The following is a 22732-nucleotide window of genomic DNA, read 5'->3' as shown; positions in this document are numbered from 1 at the left end:
GAGGCAGTTATAATAATAGTTTCTTTCCACTGCAATTTTTCATTTGCAGTTGACAGACACAATACGTTCTCCTGAACAACAAATACTGTATGTTTTCAACCCCTCATGTATTTGCAAGATACTATAGATTGTTCTCTTCAGCGGATTTTCAGAACCACTGATGTTGAACATTTTGAATAGCCTGTGAAATGCTAACAATTAGATGCAATCGCATGACTTGAATTAGAACTTCTATTAAAATCACATTATTCCATCTCCTGCCAGGACTGAATACTGTTCTGATTGCTTTGCAGGCAAATGTATACAGCTTTTGAACCTGAACATTAATTCACGTTAAAAATCCCGTTCAGTAATGAGAGCTATTTGAATGAAATGACTCCGCTTTGTGTCGGAAATTGTACCCTTCAAGCAAACTGCCGCAATTGCCTTTGGTGACCCGTCATGCCAAACAAATGGAGTCAAGCTGAGATGGCCGCACCCCAATGTGAAGCCATTCATATCACAAGGCTGCAATTGCATTGTGCCAATCCTTCCCGAAAAATCTTCTTTGGCCACTTACCACAAGCGGTAGCAGACTTCTGCTACTGCTAGGCTGCTGTACTTACTAGCTGACCGTCCTTCCATCCAATGCTGTTGCTGCAAAACATGATCTGATCAAAAAAAAAAAAAAAGCTACTGCTCATGCAAAACAAAATAACACACAAAACAGCTACAGACGCTCCCCAACTTACAAACGATCTCGTTTGTACGTCGTTCGTGAGGTGAATTTGTTTGTAAGTTGCTATATTTTATATGGAATGTATGTTTAAGGCTTATATAAGTAACCTGAATTGGTTTGTACTGAAAAATAAACATTTCATAAAATATATGCTCTATAAAGATATGTACACGTACAACTGGAGTGAATACTACATATGTTCCTACAAACATAATCACACGTACCGTTGTTCGTAACTCGAATGTTCGTAAGTAGGGCGGCGTCTGTATAAGGCGCTGTATATCAGGCGCACACCCAATGAATGGTGTATTTTCAAACTTTTCATATATAAGGTGCACCGGCCGGACTGTAAGGCGCACCTTCAATGAATGAAAAAAAGTTTTCCAAAATATACAAATATATAAACGTTTTCCAAATATACGGCACACCGCTGGTGAGAATACTACATGTTACTACAAAAAAGTCCTCATGTACCTTTTTGTAAGTCGAATGTTCGTAAGTAGGGGAGCGTCTGTGCAAAACAAAAACTCAGAAGAGATACGAACAAAAACATGAACACATAAGTGCAAAAGAACCCCAACACATAAAAAATGAAAGAAATACGTACGATCAATCAAATAATATGCATGAGGATATTCAAATATTCCGATTACTACCTTTTCGGGGCAGAGAAATAGCATCATACAGGAGAATCACATCTTGATAGAGAGAGATTTGTCGGGAAATAAAATTATTCAGGTAATTCGGTATTGGCAGATGGTAGCTTTTGACTTCAGGTGTCCTGAACTAAAGAGCCCCAAAATACACTGATGACATAATATTGAAATTTAGCAGATGACGTTGTGACGTTATGCAAAAACGTACTGTTTTCTACTAGCTGCAAATAAATGTCTTCCTTTCAAGCAAGGACGCGACTTTAACACAAGCCCAATGTCTATACTAGTATAGAGGAATCTGAAATGGAAGACTAATAGCGTCTGTTTCCTTTATTTCCGCCTTTTGTATTTACTAGCCCGGCTGATTAAAATGCAAAGGCCTCCTTTATAGCTTAGCAAGACAGAAAGGTCAGAGGTATAATGCGCCTTCATTTGGATGTCATGCCGTTCTCTCTCTGTGTGCTTTGAAATGGCAACGGTTTTAGAATGGTGCCTTTTCATATCGGGCACAACACAATGCAGCGGGAGCAGCCGTCTGGATGACTCCATTAAACTTCATGCACTGTTTTTATTTCCCTTAACACATCATAGAAACAACCAGACGCAAATGTTGAACTTGAATTCAACTGAAGGTTTTATGAGCATTGTGACGGCGAGGAAGACCCAGGTGCGTACTGCATGTTGGAATGCAAAGCTATTTTGATTGTGGCTAGAGGAAAACTTTGGATGCGAGAAGGTTTGAAGGGTGCAGTGTCAAGGCAGAACGGGACAGTTTCTGAAAACTGGTTGGCGACCAACGGGTGGCGCCGTCGGCCCCGCCTGCACCTGCACAAGTGCTGGTCGTCCCGATCAGTGACAGACGGATGACAACATTTTATCTTCTCTGTCGGCGTATCTCAGGATGCGCTAAATAGTACATGTGAAAATGAGAAAAGCAGGAAGCTGAAAAAGCCAGATGACAAATTGCGCAGACGATAATGGACTGTGTAAAAGGCACAAAATGACACAAATAGGGAACATTTGCCACTGTGAAGTAAGATGGATAAATAGGGGTCATGGCAGCAGCCGTTAATGGCATCCGGTGTGTATTTCCGGCTTACACGTCCATTTTTGTTGACCAAACCTTTTAGCTCTTTTGTTTGTTTTTCACCATATTTTTTTCATATCCAAACCAAACATCGACACTATAGTTCCTTCTTTTTGTTTTGGACATACATCTCCTGGGTGCTAGTCGCAGCAGATCAGCAGAGTCATAGTGCAGTCAGTCTTTTTTCGCTATCGCCCAAGGTTACAAGTCTCATGCAGTGACATCATCACCCAGCCAGGAACAGCCCTGGGGCAAATTTTGATCCAGATAGTTTGTTTTTATTCTTGTTTGTGACAAGGGTTTTACTCTCACCAAGGAGGCTGGAAAAGAATGTCTGACCTTTAACTGGGTTCTGCCGCAGCAATGGTGCCAGCTTGTAGGGAAGAAAAGAAGAAAAAACATAAATGCCATTGTTCAAATTCTTGTTTTAATGTGCGGCTTAGCACGTTCTTCCTTCCTTTCAGTGTTTTCTGAAATTCTGTCTCCTCCACAACAATCATTCCACATCGTGTTGCATTTTTTGTTGTTGTTGCTCAGCAAGGTCCCACCGTGGTTTCACAGGTCTGCAACGACATCTTAACAAGATCATCTCAAATCGCTGTGCCAAACAGCCAGCCTTTGAACCACCACCGCTGTTATGTAACATCTAAGTGGTGGGACCCGCCGTGGATTTCATCGCGAGGCCTTCTGTAGTGCTATGTCTGGATCAATCCAGACTGACAAAAGTGTGGTGGGATTTAAGTCCACTAGAGGGTACCATTAGCCAGGAAATAACTGAGCCACCTTTCTTGGTGATGTCCATTTTTTCTTGAAAAGTCCGTCTTGAAAACAGTCAATCTCCAACCAAATCCATTTTCTCCTCCTTCGGCCATTGTAGGTTGACAAAACTGTTATCAAATCAACACAATATATTTGCTCACACAGCTCGCTACCAATACAGTGTGCTAGCTCTGACCATTATGCGCTTATCACTCGCAGCTAGTGATACTATGATTGGCTAGTGACTAGCCAATAATAGTTTGCAAAAACTGACGTTTCCAGCGCCTTTGAGCAGGCCTTGGTTTGCCAACTCGAAATCTGATCGGTTAAAGCAACAGTTTGATCGACACATTTGATGCGACAGGGCTCCCAGAGCTGATTTAGAAGGCGTACAGGGAGATTTCTGTGTGAAGTTTTCATGTTCTCCCTGGGCCTGCGTGGGTTTTTTCCGGGTACTCCGGTTTCCTCCCACATTCCAAAAGAAGGGATGAGAGGCGAGTGTCATTCTTTGATATTACAATACAAAAAGCAGCCTATATTTCCCGTCGTTTGCTCAGGTCTAATGACGGACAGCTTGGAGGGCCTAGCTTGTTGTTCCTGTAATGAAATATTTGTTGCTTACTATCTGAGCTGTGTTGACGTTTCATGTTGCTGACAAATTATTCCAAGCACTTTTGTTGACCTTGTCAATCCGGGTTCCGTTTCCTGCCGTTTTTTCCCCCTCCCTTTTTTAATTACAACTGTTTCTTTTCCTCCATTGCCCCGCCGCCTCCCCCGCTCTTGTTCTATTTGCAATACACTCCCGCGTGCAGATGGTACCCAGTGGCACTGTTACGGTGGCACGCTGTGAGCTGGGTCAGAGATTAATCAGCCGTCAGTGCACCTCTGCCACGCGTGGAGACTCAGTCAATTCCACAGCTCACTCCTTAATTGGTAAGATGGCAGAGGGAGATAGTTCTGCCGCCCGGCATCTGAGCGACCACATTTATCTATCATTCGTCACACAACGTGATTATATTGGCATGTACTGGTTTAATAACTGCTTAGCACAACCCTTGTGGCTGAATTTAATTGTGCAACAAAAATACCGTAGTCCACTGGCCTCTAAACTTCACTAAATTGTGAAGAAACATACTTTGAGACGGTGCAAAATATTTATGTAGGGCTAATAGATACAGTAGCTAGCTAAATTGCCAGATAGCCAAAAAATATTGATTATTCTGACAATGCAGCAGTTGCCCTTTTTTTGGGTGTATTGTCTTTGTGGAAGGTCACGGTATTCAAAGCTCTGATTTGCTTTTAAATTCAACTCAACAAGTGTTGTTTGGTCCAAGTCCTTCAAAATAAAATAAAAAACAGAATTGTTAAAAAAAAATCACGACAAGCCTCAGGAAATGTTTCCTCTTTCCATTCGCGTTACTAGATGACATTTAGCGCTTGCGTTTAGGTGCCAATGAATGTTGTTTGCTTGGAAAAATTGGGGTCACTTGGAGTCCAATCTGAAAGGCTGTGTTTTTCTTTGGCAAATCTTTAAATATATATCCAAGTAGCGGCTTCCGGAACTTCAACGTTGCCGTGCCGATGAATACCGGCCTGTTCAATCAAAATGTCAAGAAGACAAATATTGCAGTTGAGGTGAGTCTTTGTAGCAATGAGGGCAACCTGACAAGGTATTCGTTGTCTTAAATTGTCTCACTCGCACATTCATTTGCCAAACATTTAAAAGCAACATTCATTCTTTTTTTTCATTGAAGCGGACTGTTTGGGTACGGACACGCTGTCATTTAAGGATTGCTGCTTGTCAGAGATGTTTGTTGGGACACTGTGAACAAAGAGTCCAACACAGGAAGATTGTCTTTTACTGCTGGCGGCGGGGGGGTACGAAGCCATTCATGACCGCCGCACAACTTCTGCAGCCCTCTACCAAGCTATGACAATTTTGGCCAGCCAGCCAGCATGTCACTCTCGCACAGCAATCGACCGTGTGATGGCACCAGAGAGGGGGGGGAGGGGGGGTTGCCAGTCGTTTAGCCTCCGAGTCTGGATTTTGATTTACGACCATTTGGACTTGCGGCCGTTTGGTCGGAATGGAACTCGGTCGCAAGTCGGATCTTACCTGTAGATGCAAATTGGAGTGATACATTCGTAAAACATAGTCTTCTTGATTTGAATACCACACCCCCTGGACGTCCCAAGCATAGACATTGTCCTTTTCACGAACTGATAGATTTGTAACCTGGCTAATGAGCTCTTCCTGTGAAGAAGTTTATTAAGTCCTAAATTAGTCCAAGGAGAGATCTCCTACATGAAGACGGCAGTTTAACAGGCTGGCTCTGTTCACCTAAGATTGAGCCCAGGTTTTCTGTGCTTCCATTGTGTATTGTAGTCACAAACACGCTTGACACTTTTAAATATGATAACATATAGACACAGATGCGTCATTCAATCATTCATGGAGTGAACACAAATGCTGCCTTTTTAGCCAATAATTGATGAGGGTCATTTGAAGACACGCCGGTGAATTATCCGTGCAATTCGGATCTGTCTTTGAAAAGGGTTGCTCTCTGTGGCATGCAAATGAAACAGGCAATCTGCGAAGCTATCCTCACTGTCAAACTGCACTTCTCCATGCGGGTCAGACGAGAGGCTGAAACGCTTCTCTTGGGAATCTTGCAATTGATGGCTTGGCATTTTCATTTATAAAGCCCCTTTTCTCATCTTCCGCAACCTGTGGTGGACTGAATTGTTTGCAACAAGAGTGGAGCTTCTGGGTGAAGTCGAAGGGGGACGTCCCGTGGTGTCAATCCAATGATCCCAGTGAGCTCAGATGGCTGAGATTTCTTGTCTGGTCTGCGAGAGAATGAAGGTGATAGATAGCCAACTGAGACACTGAAGTGATGACCGGATGTGAGCAATTCACTACTGAAAAAAAATATCAACATGCTGGGGTCAACTTTGATCTGGTCTTGAGAAATAATCAACCGTCACACTTGTACTGTTGGTTTTACTTGGTCAAAAACAAGGACAATATTGGGTTTGATTGGATTGGTTTAGCCTTTATTAGTCTCGCAGTGGAGAAATATACATCTCACCGGAGCAAAGTCATGAAAGGAAGAGGAAAGGAAGGAAAGAAGTAGAAAGAAAATAATAATAACGTGACACAATACAAAAAACACAGACAATCATTCAATCTGACGCAGTTTTCTGCACCCTCCTTGTTGTATCAACCAGTTCTAGATGAAAGAGGAGATGACCAATGCGTCCTTTTCACCGGTTAATTATGGACGTCATAGTGGAATGTGCACGTCTTCTACAAGCTAAATGTCGAAAGCAAACACAAAGCATTAGCATCCATTGACGAAAACATCTCCTGCCCCATGTAAATCCGCTTCAATTCCAAGCCGCAACCTTTCCGCTGTGAAAATGCTTCCCATGACAGTCAAGTTGTCCAGTGATGACAGTCTGTGATCTTATCTCACATATAAATTGTTAGCTTTGGTTGTCCCGCGAGCTTTCAACGTATGTATTTTCTGCCTCGATAGAGTCTGTGGAAACAGCACAGTCATTACGTGTTTTGACCAAACACTTAGCCCAGCCTTTGGCAGTCTTTAAAAAAATACATAAATCATGCATCGCAACACTAATTGTCAGGAATAATTAAAAGGTCGGCAGAGCCCCAAGGCTATTTTATTACAACTCAGCGTGAAGTCACTAACATACCAAGATTCAACATTAGGCGCCACACTTTGGGGACCCGGTTCATATCTTGTATAGTTATCATGATCAACTTGCACAAAATACTCCCTTAGGCTGCCACTTAACTGTCTTCTCGTACCGGTAGTTTTGGCAGTAGCGATGCATCACAATTCTATTGTACAGAAGCATCGGCTTTAATTGATCCCTAAATGCTCAGGCTTGGCTTTTATAATGATTAAAAAAAGTCCAATTTCCCCACTTACTTTTTGCAGCCAGCTCATGCATATTCATCCCGTTACGTATAAGACTGTGTATCGTTTCCATCCATCAACGCTTGGAGAAGCTCTATCAGGGTTGTGTGATTAGCCACGATTTACAGTCAGAAACTTAAAACGTTTGCTGCAATAATGCTAACGTGTTTTTTTCCGGTCCCTTGCTGATTCAAGAAGTCCTCGGAAAGATAACCAAAATGTTCATTTATTTTGACGGGACCTTGCAAGACCCGCTGTTTTGATTGGAATCTTTCACAGGAAGTAATTCAAAGGAGAATTAGTCAGCTTTGATATCTTGACGAAAACAAACAAGCATTGCCGAATGTTTAAAATGAAGCTGTTTCCACATCTCCCCGCCTGTAACGTCTTGCCCTTTCTGTTGTTGTAGCAGTGTATCATATCACTCACGCTGACTTACTTTGCTCCCCCGCAGTGAATAAACACAAGCCATGGATTGAGACGTCATACCACGGAGTCATCACCGAAAACACAGACGTCGTTCTGCTTGATCCTCCTTTGGTGGCTCTGGATAAGGATGCGCCCATCCCTTACGCAGGTAAGAAACAACGCATTCATGCAATCATTCATTCATTCACTGCCATGGTTTTGTTTTTTCTTGCTCGGGTGCCGATAATGCGTTGGCCAGACCTCTGGCAATGTTTTTCACTTCCATTCAGAAGCAGCATTTCTCTTTTTGCCCATGTTAGCGCTTTGTTCCATCCAGCCCCATCCAGCTGTTGTTCAAGCGCTACATCAACACCTATCTATGTATTGCATTGGATTTTGGACAGCCATTGACTGCCATTCCCGAATTGATTCGGAAATTGAACATATGATGTAGAGCGCCATTCCCCAATTTGTTTGGGTTTTGTTTTTCATGCTAGGGTGCTGATAAAGCGCTGTTTTTTCCTTCCATGAGGGGGCAGCATTTCCCTTGTTTCCATGTTAGCACTTTGTTCCAGCTTCAGCTGTTGTTAAAGCGCTATCTAAAAGAATATTGCATTGTATTTTGGACAGCTGCCCTCATATCTTGCTCATATAACTCCAGACCCAAATCATTTAGGAATTTACACCTTTTTTCTGATGCAAGAGGAGAGTCTAAGTCTTACTCTAAAATGAACGTTTTTGTAAAACTCGATTTTCTGTGGGTCTTGGAATTAGAGTGACGATGACAAAAACCCTGGCACTGAAGTGGACATATTTTTGCACATGCTCTGGCAGTGATTAATTAATGTGAAATGATTAATTTCAAGGAATACTACACTCCAAAGTGATTTGTATAGTATGTGAATCTGGCGTTCTAGTTATACGTTGCTCGGTAATTCCACTGAATGCATCACGATGTATATGTATTTCATCTCAGCTCCTCCCATCAAGGCGCAAACATTACATCCAAAAAGTCCTTCTGAACACACTTCATAGTTCTTCCGTGTGCCAAATCAACTCCGGTGGGCGAAAAGTGTGAGCAGAAGAAGAAAAGATGACTGTGACTGGATTTGAGGATGTTCACTTTGTGACACTTCCAGCTTGTTCAAAGGGTGCTCAGCTCTTGTGGGAAGGTGTTAGTTCCAGACAGACTGCTAATATGCCCCTTGCATATGTTTGGAACATCTTCAAGGCTCTCAAGCTGGGCATCAAGAGTGTTTATGTGGATCAGTGTGTGTGTTGTCGGCAGGGGGGTTTGCTCCACACTTGTATGAAGGGCTGAGGAGACTCACTATGGAAGCTTTAGATAAAAAGGAAGCAAATGATGAAACCATATACGAGGTCAACTGCTTGACCTCCATGTCACTTCAGTCTTGATAGATTTCCAAATTGGAAGACTTTCTTTAGAAGTCATTGAGCTTGAAATGAGGGCACTTGTCATTGTCACTTGAATTCCAGGACCCACAGAATATGGAGTTTTGGGACGACATAAACGTTCAATGCAGCGTCAGAAATCCTTAGTCTCTCTTCTTTTATCAGAAAAAAAGGAGTTAATTCCTAAATGATATGAGTCTGGATTTATATGAGCTTGAAATGAGGGCGGCTGTTCAAAATACAATGCAATACATACACATTGGTTTATATAGCGCTTTAACAACATCTTAAGATGGAACAAAGAGTTAATTCCTAAATGGTATGAGTCTGGAGTTATATGAGCTTGAAATGAGGGTGGTTGTCAAACAGAGGTATCTGTTGGCTATCGATTGGCAAGGTAGCTTGCTTTCTATCTATTTGAGTTACTTTCGGGTTGAGTGAACGAACGATGGCATGTGTGGCTGCCGCTGCTCACCCACAGAAAAGCTTATCCTGTGACTGTAAAGTGACCTTGAGAGTTTTGAAAGCCGCTTAGAAATGAAATGTATTATTATTATTATTATTATTATTATTACAATAAATAGATGCATGACTGTGTTAATGATGTCCTTATAGTTTAGTCGGCAAGTACAAATTCCATTGAAGACATTTATTTCTAGTTTCATTTCTTGACTTGAACTCATTCCCAACACAATTCTGTCACAAATTTCAATCACGGAAAGGAGGAATGTAAAATGTGAGTTGACATGACAAAATAAAAACACATTAAATAAACGTGCAGTATGATTGACAGTGCAATGTGGAGCAGAAAAATAAGGGACTGAAATCAAAATGTCTTGAAACGGAGTTGCCCTCTATTTGAACATGGCGGCTGTAGTCAGTCTGGTCGCTGTCACATTGCAAATTTTTGCTGTAAGACATGCGAAATGTACAAGAGCAGTCACTTGGATCCAATATAGTCACCGTCGCCCCTGCCATTTTGTGGCTTGACGCAGCGCGCTAACTTGTGACAGTCCAATTAGGTGCAACTGCATATCAGGAAGCTTAAATTATTGTCATCCATCAGAGCATAAAATTGAGGTGCAACTCGGGAGAAGTAGCCAGAGATCTGTACATGCACGATTGCCACGCATGAGTGAAAATTGTTTGCTGAGGCCAGAACCGCCAGGACAACATTCAGCCGCATAGTCACGGTTCGGTATTCCTCATTTTGCTATTCACCGATTGCAACAACAACAAAACAAAAAAAAGAAGGTCAGAACATTGTTGTTTTCCTATTTCCTCAGTGTAATACTATCAGCAGTATTATGATATTCGTGGTAATTATAGAAGTGCATAACTCGGGCTGACAGACAATATTATACAGGAATCTCCTTGGCCGATGATGTTTGCAGTGATCTGTAACAAGGGCAGGGAACTAGAAAGTTGGAAGTTTGCCCTGGGAAATGAGAGGAATCAAGGTCAATCGCAGCAAGACGGACCCAAATACAACAGTGAGATTACAGGGAGAAGAGATAAAGAAGGTGGATGATTTTACGTACTTGGGGTTAACTGTCCAGAGCGATGGAGAGTGTGGAAAAGAGGTGAAGAAGCGTGTCCAGGCGGCAAATGGTGAGTATAGTGTTTTTGAATGTTGCTGTGCCGATGACCATTTTGTCTTTGGGAGCCTTTTACTGAGCGAGTTGCTTGTTCTGTAGCCACAAAGGGACGCACGTCTTCTTGGGCCGGTCCCAAGCCCGGATAAATACAGAGGGTTGTGTCAGGAAGGGCATCCGACGTCAAAGCTTGGCCAAAACAAACATGCGGATCAAACCTCTAAAGATGGAGGACACTGATTTGCTGTGGCGACCCCTTGAAGGGAAAAGCCCAAAGGAAAAGAAGAAGAAGAAGAAGAAGAAGAAGAAGAAGAAGGAGGTGTGATTTTCAGCTAGGATGAAAGGAAAGTCTCCTTGGGTGTGTTGGCAGTGATGACGATCTACAATATGCATGTTAAACGTGCAGCGTCAGCCTGCTCATCAGCATTCTATCAATTCATCAGGTTCGAATCTGATCTGACAGATGAACAATCGTGTTTAACTCGCGCCTTCGCCCAGTGGTGTCATTTTCATCGCCCCGAGCTCTTCTGTGCCATCTTTCCCGATTTCTTTGGAGATCCCGACGGGTTATGCACAGCCGGGGCAGAGTGAGAAATATGGTCAACACTCAGCGCAGTGCTTTCCTTCATTGACGTTGTCAGACTTCATTGATATGAGAAGCCAAAGAGGGCAGAATAAGAAGCCAAGGATCAAGAAGTCAAAACAAGCTCGGGAATTATTATAGAACAATAACATGCACATAACATGCACATAACAAGCCACCACAGCACTACTCTTTACAATTGATCGGATCGGAATTGATCCTGGGGAGGAAGTTAGCTGTGTGTGTTCTTCGGTGTATTTTTCATCTTTTTCTCAACGACTTTTCCGAGATTCCGCATTTAACCTTGAGGGCTGATTACGGTGTGGATGCAAATGAATTGATTGGCGTATAAATGAACTCATGATAGTAATTCTATGCTAAGTGGCGCTCGCTTAATTTTCCATTGATAAACGAATGGCTCGGCTCAAGCTCCGAATAATGTCTTCTAATGAGATCAACTCTGATTGGTAACACATTTGATTTTCTGTTCAAACGATCTTGCAAGGAAGGACTTGGTACAATTGAACAAACTGTCTCTGTACAATAGCATAATTGTAATAACATATCACCCTCGTCAATAACATATGATGTGAAACGTTATCAGTGGGCTAATAGAAATAGGCCTAGAAGTAAGAATACTGTACAGTACACGCCGACCTTACATTCTCTTATACTCACCAACATTCATTATCACTGACCCATGCGAAAATATCGCCCAATCCAATTTGCACTCACAGAGTCAGCCATTTTCCTGTCTTAAAACAACCCTGCAATGACATGTTAAGTACAGTGAGTAGTTTCAATATACTAAGTAGACTAAAAGACGCTGGAGTCATAATAATGTCTATGAGGTGTCGGAGTCCATTGCAAGAAGAAGGCCATTGGTCACTTAGGCAAAGGTCGTTTCACTAGAAAGGCGGACATTAAAGTCTGATTACTTTGGAGTGTGAAAACAGACACATTCACACATGTTTCTTTATTTTTCTGCAAGAAGAGAGATCGAAGGGTGACATATCTTAATTGGCTGGTCTGTTAACATCCTTAGAGATGAATGATTGAAAATGACAAGTGTGACATTTGTTCAGCCTTGCCCATATTAAACATTGCGATGATTATATCATCGTTGAAAGATGGCTTTGCATCCTCTAAATACGTCAATAGCGGTGCTATGCAAATATGTTGGCATGCTTGAAAGGTTTCTCATTATCTTTTTCGATGCAATGGAGAAAGAAGTGGGCATCAAAAAGAATCCAACACCCAACTAAATTATCCACCAAAAATCAAGGGAAAGCATGTAAAAAGCAAACTATATACCAAAAGGCCGAGGACCGGAATTGACCTCTGTCCTGTGAGGCGGATATGCTAATCTAGATAGTTATATAGCTAATAGCTAGATAGTTAGTTAGCTAGTTAGCTTTCATCACTTTGCTGCTGTGAAATGGAAATTTCTCCACTGTGAGACTAATAAAGGCAAATCCAATCCAATCCAATCCAATACACTGAATGGCCCCATTAAATACACAGATAGAAAGCTAGCTAGCCAGCCAGCTAGTAGATAGCTAATAGATAGCCAACAGAGGGATAGCTGGATCGCGAGCCACTTAGGTCTGGCAGCGAATGTGTTAATACGGCCTGGAGGAGTTGTATAGAATTTTGTTCCTCAGGTCATAACTCATTGAGCAAAAGCTTTCCCTGCATGCCTTTTCGTTCATTCATGATTGATTTTGTTTAAAAAATGTTGCTATCTAGGTAAACCCGAGCTAAATGAACTCAATCACCTGTCAAAAGAAACACTTTGCTCTTTAGATGTCTTGATATTAAATATAAATATCATTCTTTTTGTCCATCCTGAAGACATTTTCAAGACACAGAATCCGATTTTCTCTGCAGCAATTTTCTATCACACACACGTAGTTGACTTGACTGCATTCTCTCCAGCCCATCTCTTCCTTTTCCTCTTGACTTCCTTTCCTCTCTGAAGATACAATCTGCCAACAGTCGTAGTAGAAATGTCACTTGAGAGCATTGTTTTTCACAGCCTGTGGCGTCCAGCGCATACTAGAGTGACTGCATCCATCCCACTGGACTCACTGAGCCACCAGACTTGACAATCACTTTTAGCCTTTCGGCGAGACTATGTAGCCAGCTGTAATTTATTCAGAGTTAAATACAGAAAGTCATGCCGAGGAAGAATTTAACCTCACAAGTCTCGTTTGTACTGTCTTAGCGCCTACGGTTCATCACCAGTTCGATCCATCGCAGTTTTACAATATCCATCCATCTTCTGCAGCTTATCCGAGGTCAGGTTGCGTGGGCAGCAGCTTGAGTAGGGAAGCCCAGGCTTCCTTCTCCCCAGCCACTTCTTCCACCTCGTCCTGGCGGATCCCGAGGCGTTCCCAGGCAAACTGGGAGACATTGTCTCTCCAGCGTGACCTTGGTCGTCCACTGGGTCTTCTGTCAGTGGGGTATACCCGGAACACCTCACCAGAGAGGCGTCCAGGAGGGATCCTAATCAGATGCCTGAGCCACCTCATCTGGCCCATTTCTATGTGGAGGAGGAGGCCGAACTACTCAGCTTATCTCGAAGGGAGGAAGCTCATTCCGGCCGCTTGTATCTAGGACAGTGGTTCTTAACCTGTGTTTCCTTTCAAATTGCTGCTGTGGACTGCAAATTTCCCCATTGTGGGACAAATAAGGGTTTTCTGGCTCTGATTCTGATCGAACCCTAGGGCTTCGGTGAGTCGGTCTCAGGGGTTCGGTGGATCTTCCACCACAGAGGTCCACCCCTCAGTCTCGTCTGCAGTAAGTAGGCCCAGTCATTGGAAGAAGGGTTCGGTGAATGAGCATATGAAACTGGTGGGGTTCGGATCCTTCAACAAGATTAAGAACCACTGATCTAGGATCTGGTTCTTTAGGATATTACGCATAGCTCCTGACCATAGATGAGGGTTGGGACGTAGATCGAACGGTAAATTGAGTGAGTTGCCTTTTGGCTCAGCTCCTTCTTCACCACGACAGATCGGTACAAGTTTTACAATAATCCATGAATTATCGTCTAGCTGAAGGTCCAAGTATATATCGACCAGGTTGGTAGTTTCTTTCTAAGCATCCATTTTGTAATATTCTTACACTAGTGAGGGTGTCAGGCATTCTGGAGTCCATCCCGGCCGCCTTTGGGTAATATGCGGTGTACACCCTGAACTGACTGCCAGCCAAAGGACATGATGATTCTCTTTAGGGTAGGTGACCTTTGAACCGGACAAAGTGATGTATATGAGAACAATGTGGAACAGGCTTATCTTGTCATGAACACACCTTCTAAATACAAGGAAATGGCTTCTGCTCCATTTCTTTAATTAGGTGCTTGACTCAATCCCGATTGTGTCATTGCTCATTCTGTTTTATGTATGTATTTATTTAGTTTTTTTCTTTTATTGGTCCTGGTTCTCATTAAGCCCGTTCGGGGGTCAGAGAAAGCATTAGTGAGGTAAACGATTTTGTTTCTTTGTGAAGTAATACTGAGCAGAGAACATCCTCGAGGGCATCATTGGGGGTCGTAAATTCTAAGAGGGATATCTGTACACGTTGAACTTTCCATGGCCTTGCTCACACAAACTATCACCGGAGACCATCTCCATGAACACAAATTGAAAAATGTGTGTTACTGGGATTGTTTGTGATTGACTAGTGACTAGTGTTTCTTTCTCTTTTTCTTTTGAAATAAACAGTGGTTAACAACCCATCCATCCATCCATCCATCCATCCATCCATCCATCCATCCATCCATCCATCCATCCATCCATTATCCAGACCGCTTATTCCTCTTTAGGGTGCTGGAGCCTATCCTAGCCGTCTTTGGGCACTTGGGGGGACACCCTGAATTGGTTGCAAGATAATTGCAGGGCACACAAAGACAATGGGACTATTTCTTTTTATTTTTATTTTTATTTTTTTCTTTGTTTATTTGTGGATTTATTTGTATATTTATGTGTGTATTTATTTATCTATGTGTTTGTTTATTTAATAATTTATTTATTTGTGTATTTAATTATTTGTGTATTTATTCATGCAATTATGTATCTATTTATCTATTTATTTATGTATTTATTTATGTAATCATTTTTTTGTTTGTGCATTTATTTGTGTGTATTTATTTATCTATTCTATCTATCTATTTGACTGTCTGCGTCTGTGCTGAGAGAGTTTACATCTCTTTTTGCATGATTGGATATCCATGGATCGATCAAATGTGTTTGTGACCAAATGAGATACGGTGACTTCTATGGATGACTGTTAATAACTGCTTGCTGAATTCAAATGGGAAATTTTGAGTTCATACCGACTACGAAAAAAAAAACAATAAACAAAACACCATGCAGCAACGCCTCAAAACGGTAGATGTAAATATTGCCATAACGGATGGCCAAATAGTGCCTGGTGAAAAATACATTTGTTGAGAGTACGTCTGTGTAAGCTCTCAGTCGTACAGGAATGGTCCATCGATGAAAAGGTTTCTTCAGCTGTCATCTGTACTTCTTTGAAGGTGTCGGACGTTTCGCCTCCTATCCAAGAGGCTTCGTCAGCAAACTAAGGTTTTACTGGTAGTTTCAGCCCTATATATATATCCCTACTGTCCAGACATGGCGGTGCCGGACTCTGCTATGGTTGATCCCTGCTCTCAGGTTGGGGGGGGAGCAGAGGACTAATCCCTGTGGCTCCACTGATTGCTTCTATTGTCCTAACTGACGACTGGCCTGATTGCCCAATTTGCCCTGATATCACCTCATAGGCTTAGTTATGCTGATGTTGAGAGTACACAATGTGATTTTTTCTTTCTTGCTCTCGCTGGTGTGACGTAATCCGGCGGTAGGAGGATGAAAGGAATAGCACGTCAAATTTAAGATGGTAAAGCGGCCCATTTTGCGTATGGCTCTCTGCCTCTGCTTTTGGTGACTCTCCAGAATAAAAGAGATCAGCTCCTGGCTTCAGGCAATGGCGATTTTACATCCTCCTCCATCTTTTCTTTCCAGTTGCCATCATTTTAAGCAGCGATTCCGATGCAAACTACGCATTTATTTGCTTCCAGTGACATTTTAGTGGAGGAAAAGCAGCTTATGCATGTGCGCATAAATCAAGGCTGGCAGCTCATCATTGATGCTCTGTCAGGTTTGATTATAACTCGGGACCTCAACTTGCAGCGGGCCTCAATGATTCGTCACAGTCTTGCAACTTTGCAAACACCGTCGCCTGGAAAGCAGCGCTGTCTTTGCTGATAATGAGCTCACTGTCCTCCTGGACGCTCCGGTGTGGACGAATGTCAGATTTCTATGAGGTGTTGAGCGCCATGTGACAACCACCCAACTTGAGCTTCGTTCCTGAGTACACATTGCCAATAACTAATAATGAGCCATTCAATTCCATGTGATGAGATGAAAATACAGTGATACCTTACAAACTTAACTGGTTCTCAAAAAGTGTGTGTATAAGGCGAAAAGTTTGTCTGCCAAACATTTATTTCCCATAAGAAACCATTAAAAATGAGAATAATCGTTTCCAGGTCCTCATAAAACATACTTTTCGACTAAATAAGCCTTAAAAGTACACAAAATATACCTTATTTTGTAATCGATAACAAACCACGTCTGCACTGAGTGCACATTATTTTCTGTAGTGTCGTCAGTGAATTTTTAGTGTAATAACCCTTTGAGAAATTTGTAAGTTAGCTTTTAGCGTAGCTCTCAGTGCTGACATGAAAGTATTATTATTATTATTATTATTATTATTATTACTGAAAGAAAGTGGGTGTGGAAAACTCGTCCGCCAGCCACAGTGGCGCTGTTTGACCGTGTGGTTTGGTGTTCTTCCGCCGAAAACTAGTCCGCCGGCCATTGTGATGCTCCGTGTGTTTCCCGAAAACGAGTTGGAATGTTAAGATGATATTCTTGCGAATGTAATGTTCGTAAGGCGAAAGGTTTGTAAACTAAAGCGTTGGTAAGGCGAGGTATCACTGTAAGGATGCCCAAAGGACAGCCTTGATGGCATCCAGGCAGAGAATTAGCACATGAAAAAATGGAGACGGAGAGAGGACGGTTCCCCCTAAAAAGTCAACTGAGTTATTAGCAAAGTTTTCACGCGCCTTGGCGATAACACAAATGGCTGCCAAACGATTGAATAAATAGAAGAGAAGAAAAAAAAAATCCACATTTGCTAATAGGCATCCATTAGCTTAGCGCGGCCATGCTTCAAAAAGACACATTTCTCCCATAAATTTGCTGTTGAAAAGCCTAATGTGACAGGAAGACATATTTGGATAATAGTTTCCACAAAGCCATTAGCGGTTGAAAGCTCTCTGTCTCTCGCCAAGTGCCAACATCTGTTCTGGCCACCAATACTTTCTAAACAAAAAAAACGCCCTCCCCGTCGACGGCGTCTAGGTGGGTGGCGCTTCACTCACTCGCTGTGGATTTAAGTGAATGTGAGGCAGGGAAAACTGACAAGCTTTTGCCCTTGGATTGTTTGCGTGACCGCAATAGAAGTCATAGAAGAAGGAGAGTAAACATCTTGCGATCATTGTCGCTCATCTCCTTCTCTGCTGCCCTTCACATGCGATTACATCATCAACCGACATCATTACTGCATGAGATTGCTCCTTATTACTCATCATTCTTCCAGACGATCATAATAATCACTTATGTATTCTCATCTCAGGTAGACAAATATCTTTACTGGCTTGTACTTTTTGAGGACCATGTTGGATTGGATCGGATTGGATTAGCCTTTATTAGTCTCGCAACGGAGAAATTGACATTTCACAGCAGTAAAGTGATGACAGTAAGATGAAAGGAAAGGAAGAAGTAGAAAAACAAAATATAATAATAATAATACATTTGATTTCTAAGCGCCTTTCAAAACTCTCAAGGTCATTTTACAGTCACATGATATTTTTTTCTGTGGGTGAGCAGCGGCAGCCACACGCGCCAGCGTTCACTCAACCCGGAAGTAACTCAAATAGATAGAAAGCTCGCTAGCCAGCTAGTAGATAGCTAATAAGTAGCCAACAGATAGCTAGCCACCTAGATAGCTATACAGCAAGCTAGATAGATAGTCACATTGTCACTATTAAATACATAGATAGAAAGCTGATTGTCACCATGAAATATACAGATAGAAAGCTAGCTATCCAGGTAGTGGATAGCTAATAGATAGCCAACAGAGAGATAGCTAGATAGCTAGCTACTTCCATGACTATATAACTAAAATATAGCCAACTAGATAGCTAGATAGCTAATACACTGAACGTCACTAATTAAATAAAAATAAAAATAAAACAATTAATTAAAAATAAAAATGAAAAAATAATAATGTTTAGAATGATTATTTCCATCCACATACAGTATTACATTCAGTGCACACAACAAATGATTGAATAACTACTTTTCAAATTTGAAGTAAAAAATAATGACTGTTATTGTGGCTTCCTCAAATTCATGAAAGCCCCCCGAAAGGAAACTGTAACTGCAATGGGGCCTGCGGCAAAAAATGTCTTTGATACCTTTGGCCTAGAGTGCAGTGCCTAATCTAGTCAATTCAAACTTTAGAATCTGAATAAATACGTATATACAGTCCACACAATTCAGCGAGTACTGGTGAAGACTTTTTTTTTTTTTATTGCATGGAGCACCGGGTGATATTTCTAGGACCTTCCATATGATGAGGGGACATCCTGAAAATGTCATTTTAATACAGTCACCTTTTGACATTCATTCTTCAAGCGACGGTGACTTTCTCTCTGGTCCCTCAGGGGAGATCTGCGCCTTCACCATCCACGGTTTGGAGGCTCCTTTCAAGGCAGTGGTGCTGAACGGTACATCTGGCGAGGGCCAGCTCAGGGCTCGCGGCCCGCTGGACTGCGAAACGCAGAAGGAATACACTTTCATCATTCAGGCTCATGACTGCGGCTCAGGACCGGGGGGCACGCAGGGAAAAAAGTCACACAAGTGAGTACAAGACAACTGTTTAGAAGAATGGGAATTAGAAAAGCTTTATTCGTCCCGCAATGGAGACATTTGCGGTCCACAGCAGCAATTTGAAAGGGGATCTGAAAGGATAGAAAAAGAAGACATTCTAAAAATGTCAACAAACTGAGATGTATACTGTGGAGAAAAATTGACATTTCATCACTTTTCTGCTGTGAAATGTCAATTTCTCCACTGCGAGACGAATAAAATCCAAATGTGCAAAACCCTTTCATAAAAAAACGGTACATAGTATCAAGAAAGGTATATTGATATCTGTAGCACTTTTCACAGTACACAGTTGACATTTTTATTGTACTACGCTGACAATACTTTATTAATAAAGTGATGAAAGTAAGAGGAAATGAAAGGGAGAAGTATAAAAACTAAATATAGGAGCTCCTGTAATGGCGCCATCATGAAGAGTCAAAACAACAACAAAAATACAAATAACAACAAATAATGTGACACAACACAATAGACACAAACACAAGCACTTTCTTTGTTGTATGAAGCAGTTCCAGATGGAAGAGGAGAGGATCAAAGCGTCCTTTTCACCATTGGATCAGGATTGGATCAGGGATGAATGTGCACGTATTGCCACAAGCTAAATGTCGAAAGCAAACACGACGCTGTAGCCTACATTGACAAAAACAAATGGTCTCCTTTCCCCACGTAAATCCGCTTCAATTCCAAGCCGCGGCCGTTCCACATATGTTTCACAATGCATCAAACTACATTCCACCTTATTTTCTTTCTGTTAGTATCACGGACAAAATGCTCCTAAAGCTCTACAGGCATTCCGAGTTTATCATCGCCGCGTTGAAGAAAAGGAAACACAACAACACCTCAGATAGATGTATATACAATACACAGAAACATTCTTTGATCACAGAGGTGGTCAGATTCAATATTAATAGCTTTTGCAGCTGTGAAGGATGACAGATTCAGACAGCTGTATCCAGCCAGAAAGAAAAAAAACAACAGGTAGGAGGAAGTCAAGCAGCAGACGAGCAGCGAGAAGAGACACACAATTTGGGGAAAATTTCAAATCATAATGTCGTCCTTCAAAAAGATTCTGATTAAAAACGTCAAAATAAGCTGCACTAGTAGCAACCGTGACTGCGTTACGCCTGAATGTTTGTTGGCTTTTTTTCCTTCATCCTGTCACTGCTTTTGTGAATTTATTCCGGTTGGAAAATTGACATTTCATTGCCTGGAATATTGATTGAAAGAAATTGATTGATTGACTGATTGATTGAAATTGATTGATGTCAATTGTGTTTTTCCTACAGGGCAGTGGTCCATATTCAGGTGAACGATGTGAACGAATTTGCGCCAGTGTTCCGTGAGCCCGAATACCGAGCTGCCGTGACAGAGGGCAAAATTTATGACAGCATCCTCCAAGTGGAAGCTACCGACCGGGACTGTTCACCTCAATACAGCCAGATCTGTAACTACCAGATTACCACAACCAACACACCTTTTGCCATTGACCGCAACGGTAAGTTGTTGACGCAAACTTTGACCATTCATTTGATCAGAGAAAAAAAATGATGATGCACATTTGCGTCAACGGGAAACACACTTAACATCATCTTTCACACGGCTTCATTAACTCATTCACTGCCATCCACAAATGTATTCAGGAATAGTAAATATGGCGTAGAGTGCCATACCCGAATTTGTTTGGTTTCGGTTTTTCCCGCCGGGGTGCCGATAAAGCGTTGGTCAGACCTCTGGCAATGTTTTTTTCCCCTTCCACAAGGGAACAGGATTTCCCCTTTTTTCCATGTTAGTGCTTTGTTCCAGCTTCAGCTGTTGTTTAAGCGCTATATAAAGCTACGTGTGTGCGTTGCATCGTATTTTGGACAGCCGCACTCATTTCAGCTCATATAACTCCAGATCCATATCATTTAGGAATTAACTCTTTTTTTTCTGATGAACGAAGACAGTCTAAGGTTTCTTACCCGTCATTGAAAGTTTATGTAGGCCTAAAACTCAATATTCTGTGGTCCTGGAATTCAAGTGACAATGACAAAAACCCTGGCACTGGAGCGGACACGTTTTCGCACATCACCTGGCAGCGAATGAGTGAAGAAAACTCCACAAGTTTTCTTTTCGGATAAGTTCAGAGTGAAAGAATTCAACTAGATTAGTATTTATTGCATGGCCCCACGACTGAGCACTGCTGTCTTTACTGTCGTAGCGCAATAAAAGGTCTGAAGCTCAAAGTGAGTTGTGAATAGTGCAAGAAGAGGCTCTTTTCTCTTGTCTTGTTCCGCCAGCGGCTGCTGGGAAACGACTCCTGAATTCAAAAGCACTTCAGTGAAAAAGAACAGAGGACAGAGGCAGGGGTGATGGCCAAAGAAGGGCCAAAGAAATTAGGATTGACCTTTAGCTGGGGATGAATATGAATGCCTCGCAGTTCTTGTTTATTTGTCTCTCCAGGTCTGAAAACAAAGCAAAGAATGGATTTTTGCCGATGCGTGCCAGATCATTTGGTTCACAAATCCACAAAGACAGCAGTGGAGAGGAACAAGATGCAGAAAGACCAGAGGCTAAAAATGTAGATGGTGATTGGAATTAGTCTGAAATACAATGAATGGCCCCTTTCCTAAATGGCGAATCAAATCATCAAGTAAAGGAGTTTTGAACACTTTGGACTTCAGAATACCGCACTCTCACCTCGCACTTATCATCTGGCAGTTCCTAAGAGGAACTGGAATTAAAGTACACCAATTGCTCATGTCACTTCTCCGGGATATTTCACAGACTGAAATAGTTGTATTTTTCTCTCTCTATGGTCGCGTTCTCTTTTGGATTTTCCCTAATCAATACCGTGTTCATGGTATGGTGATGAATGAGAATAGACGGATTAGAAATTATCATATTTAAAAGGTTCATGCGCGGAAAATCTGGGGTCAATCTGAGGTGAACAGACACAGCCTGTTAAGATGTCATCTTCATGTTGGAGATCTAGCCTTGGACTAATTTACGACTTGGTAAACTCCTTCACAGGAGGAGGTTATTAGGCAGGTTACAACTCTATCGGTTCATGGAAAGGACAATCCATTAAAATGTCTATGTTCTGTTCTTTTATAGTTGTTGGTGCTTGGGACATCCAGGGGGGTGGTATTCAAATCAAGAAGACTATGTTTGACGAATGTATCCCTTTAATTTGCATACACTCTCAATAAATAGCTTGGCAGAGGGCTGCAGACGTTGGGCGTCGATCATGAATGGCTGCCGGCAGTAAAAGACGATTTTCCTTTGTTCAGTGTGCGACCGAACATCTCTGACAGGTCACCATATGTGCATTTCGCACCAAGATATGTGCTAAGAAGGTTTTTTTTTTGAGTGAAAAGAAGGCCACAGACGTCAACCGATCACCTGTTGTTGGTGGGCGACATCAGTAGCCTATCATCACCTTGAAGGTTACTGTCAAGCCGAACATTGACTACTATTGTGTCTTTTGGGTCTGTGACCAAAAATAAAATAAAGGGATCTACGTTCTCCTTTGGAAATAGGAGATGAAGTCATCAGGGAGG

General features: G+C 41.9%; 1 protein-coding gene across 1 annotated transcript in view; it reads left to right on the top strand.

The window, feature by feature from the left end:
• Positions 1–22732, top strand: part of LOC148888851 (calsyntenin-2-like) — a 93452-nt gene that overhangs the window by 36329 nt on the left and 34391 nt on the right. Inside the window, exons 2-4 of the mRNA XM_089013383.1 lie at positions 7622–7744; positions 18968–19163; positions 20477–20685. Coding sequence (XP_088869509.1) covers positions 7622–7744; positions 18968–19163; positions 20477–20685 — 528 coding nt within the window. The remainder of the gene's footprint in view (positions 1–7621; positions 7745–18967; positions 19164–20476; positions 20686–22732) is intronic.

The sequence above is a fragment of the Hippocampus bargibanti genome, linkage group LG14 (assembly GCF_051943395.1).
Source record: "Hippocampus bargibanti isolate YZ-2025 linkage group LG14, ASM5194339v1, whole genome shotgun sequence".
Taxonomy (NCBI): Eukaryota; Metazoa; Chordata; class Actinopteri; order Syngnathiformes; family Syngnathidae; genus Hippocampus; species Hippocampus bargibanti.
Note: the sequence above shows the minus strand (reverse complement) of the source record. Positions and strands in the feature narration are given on the sequence as shown.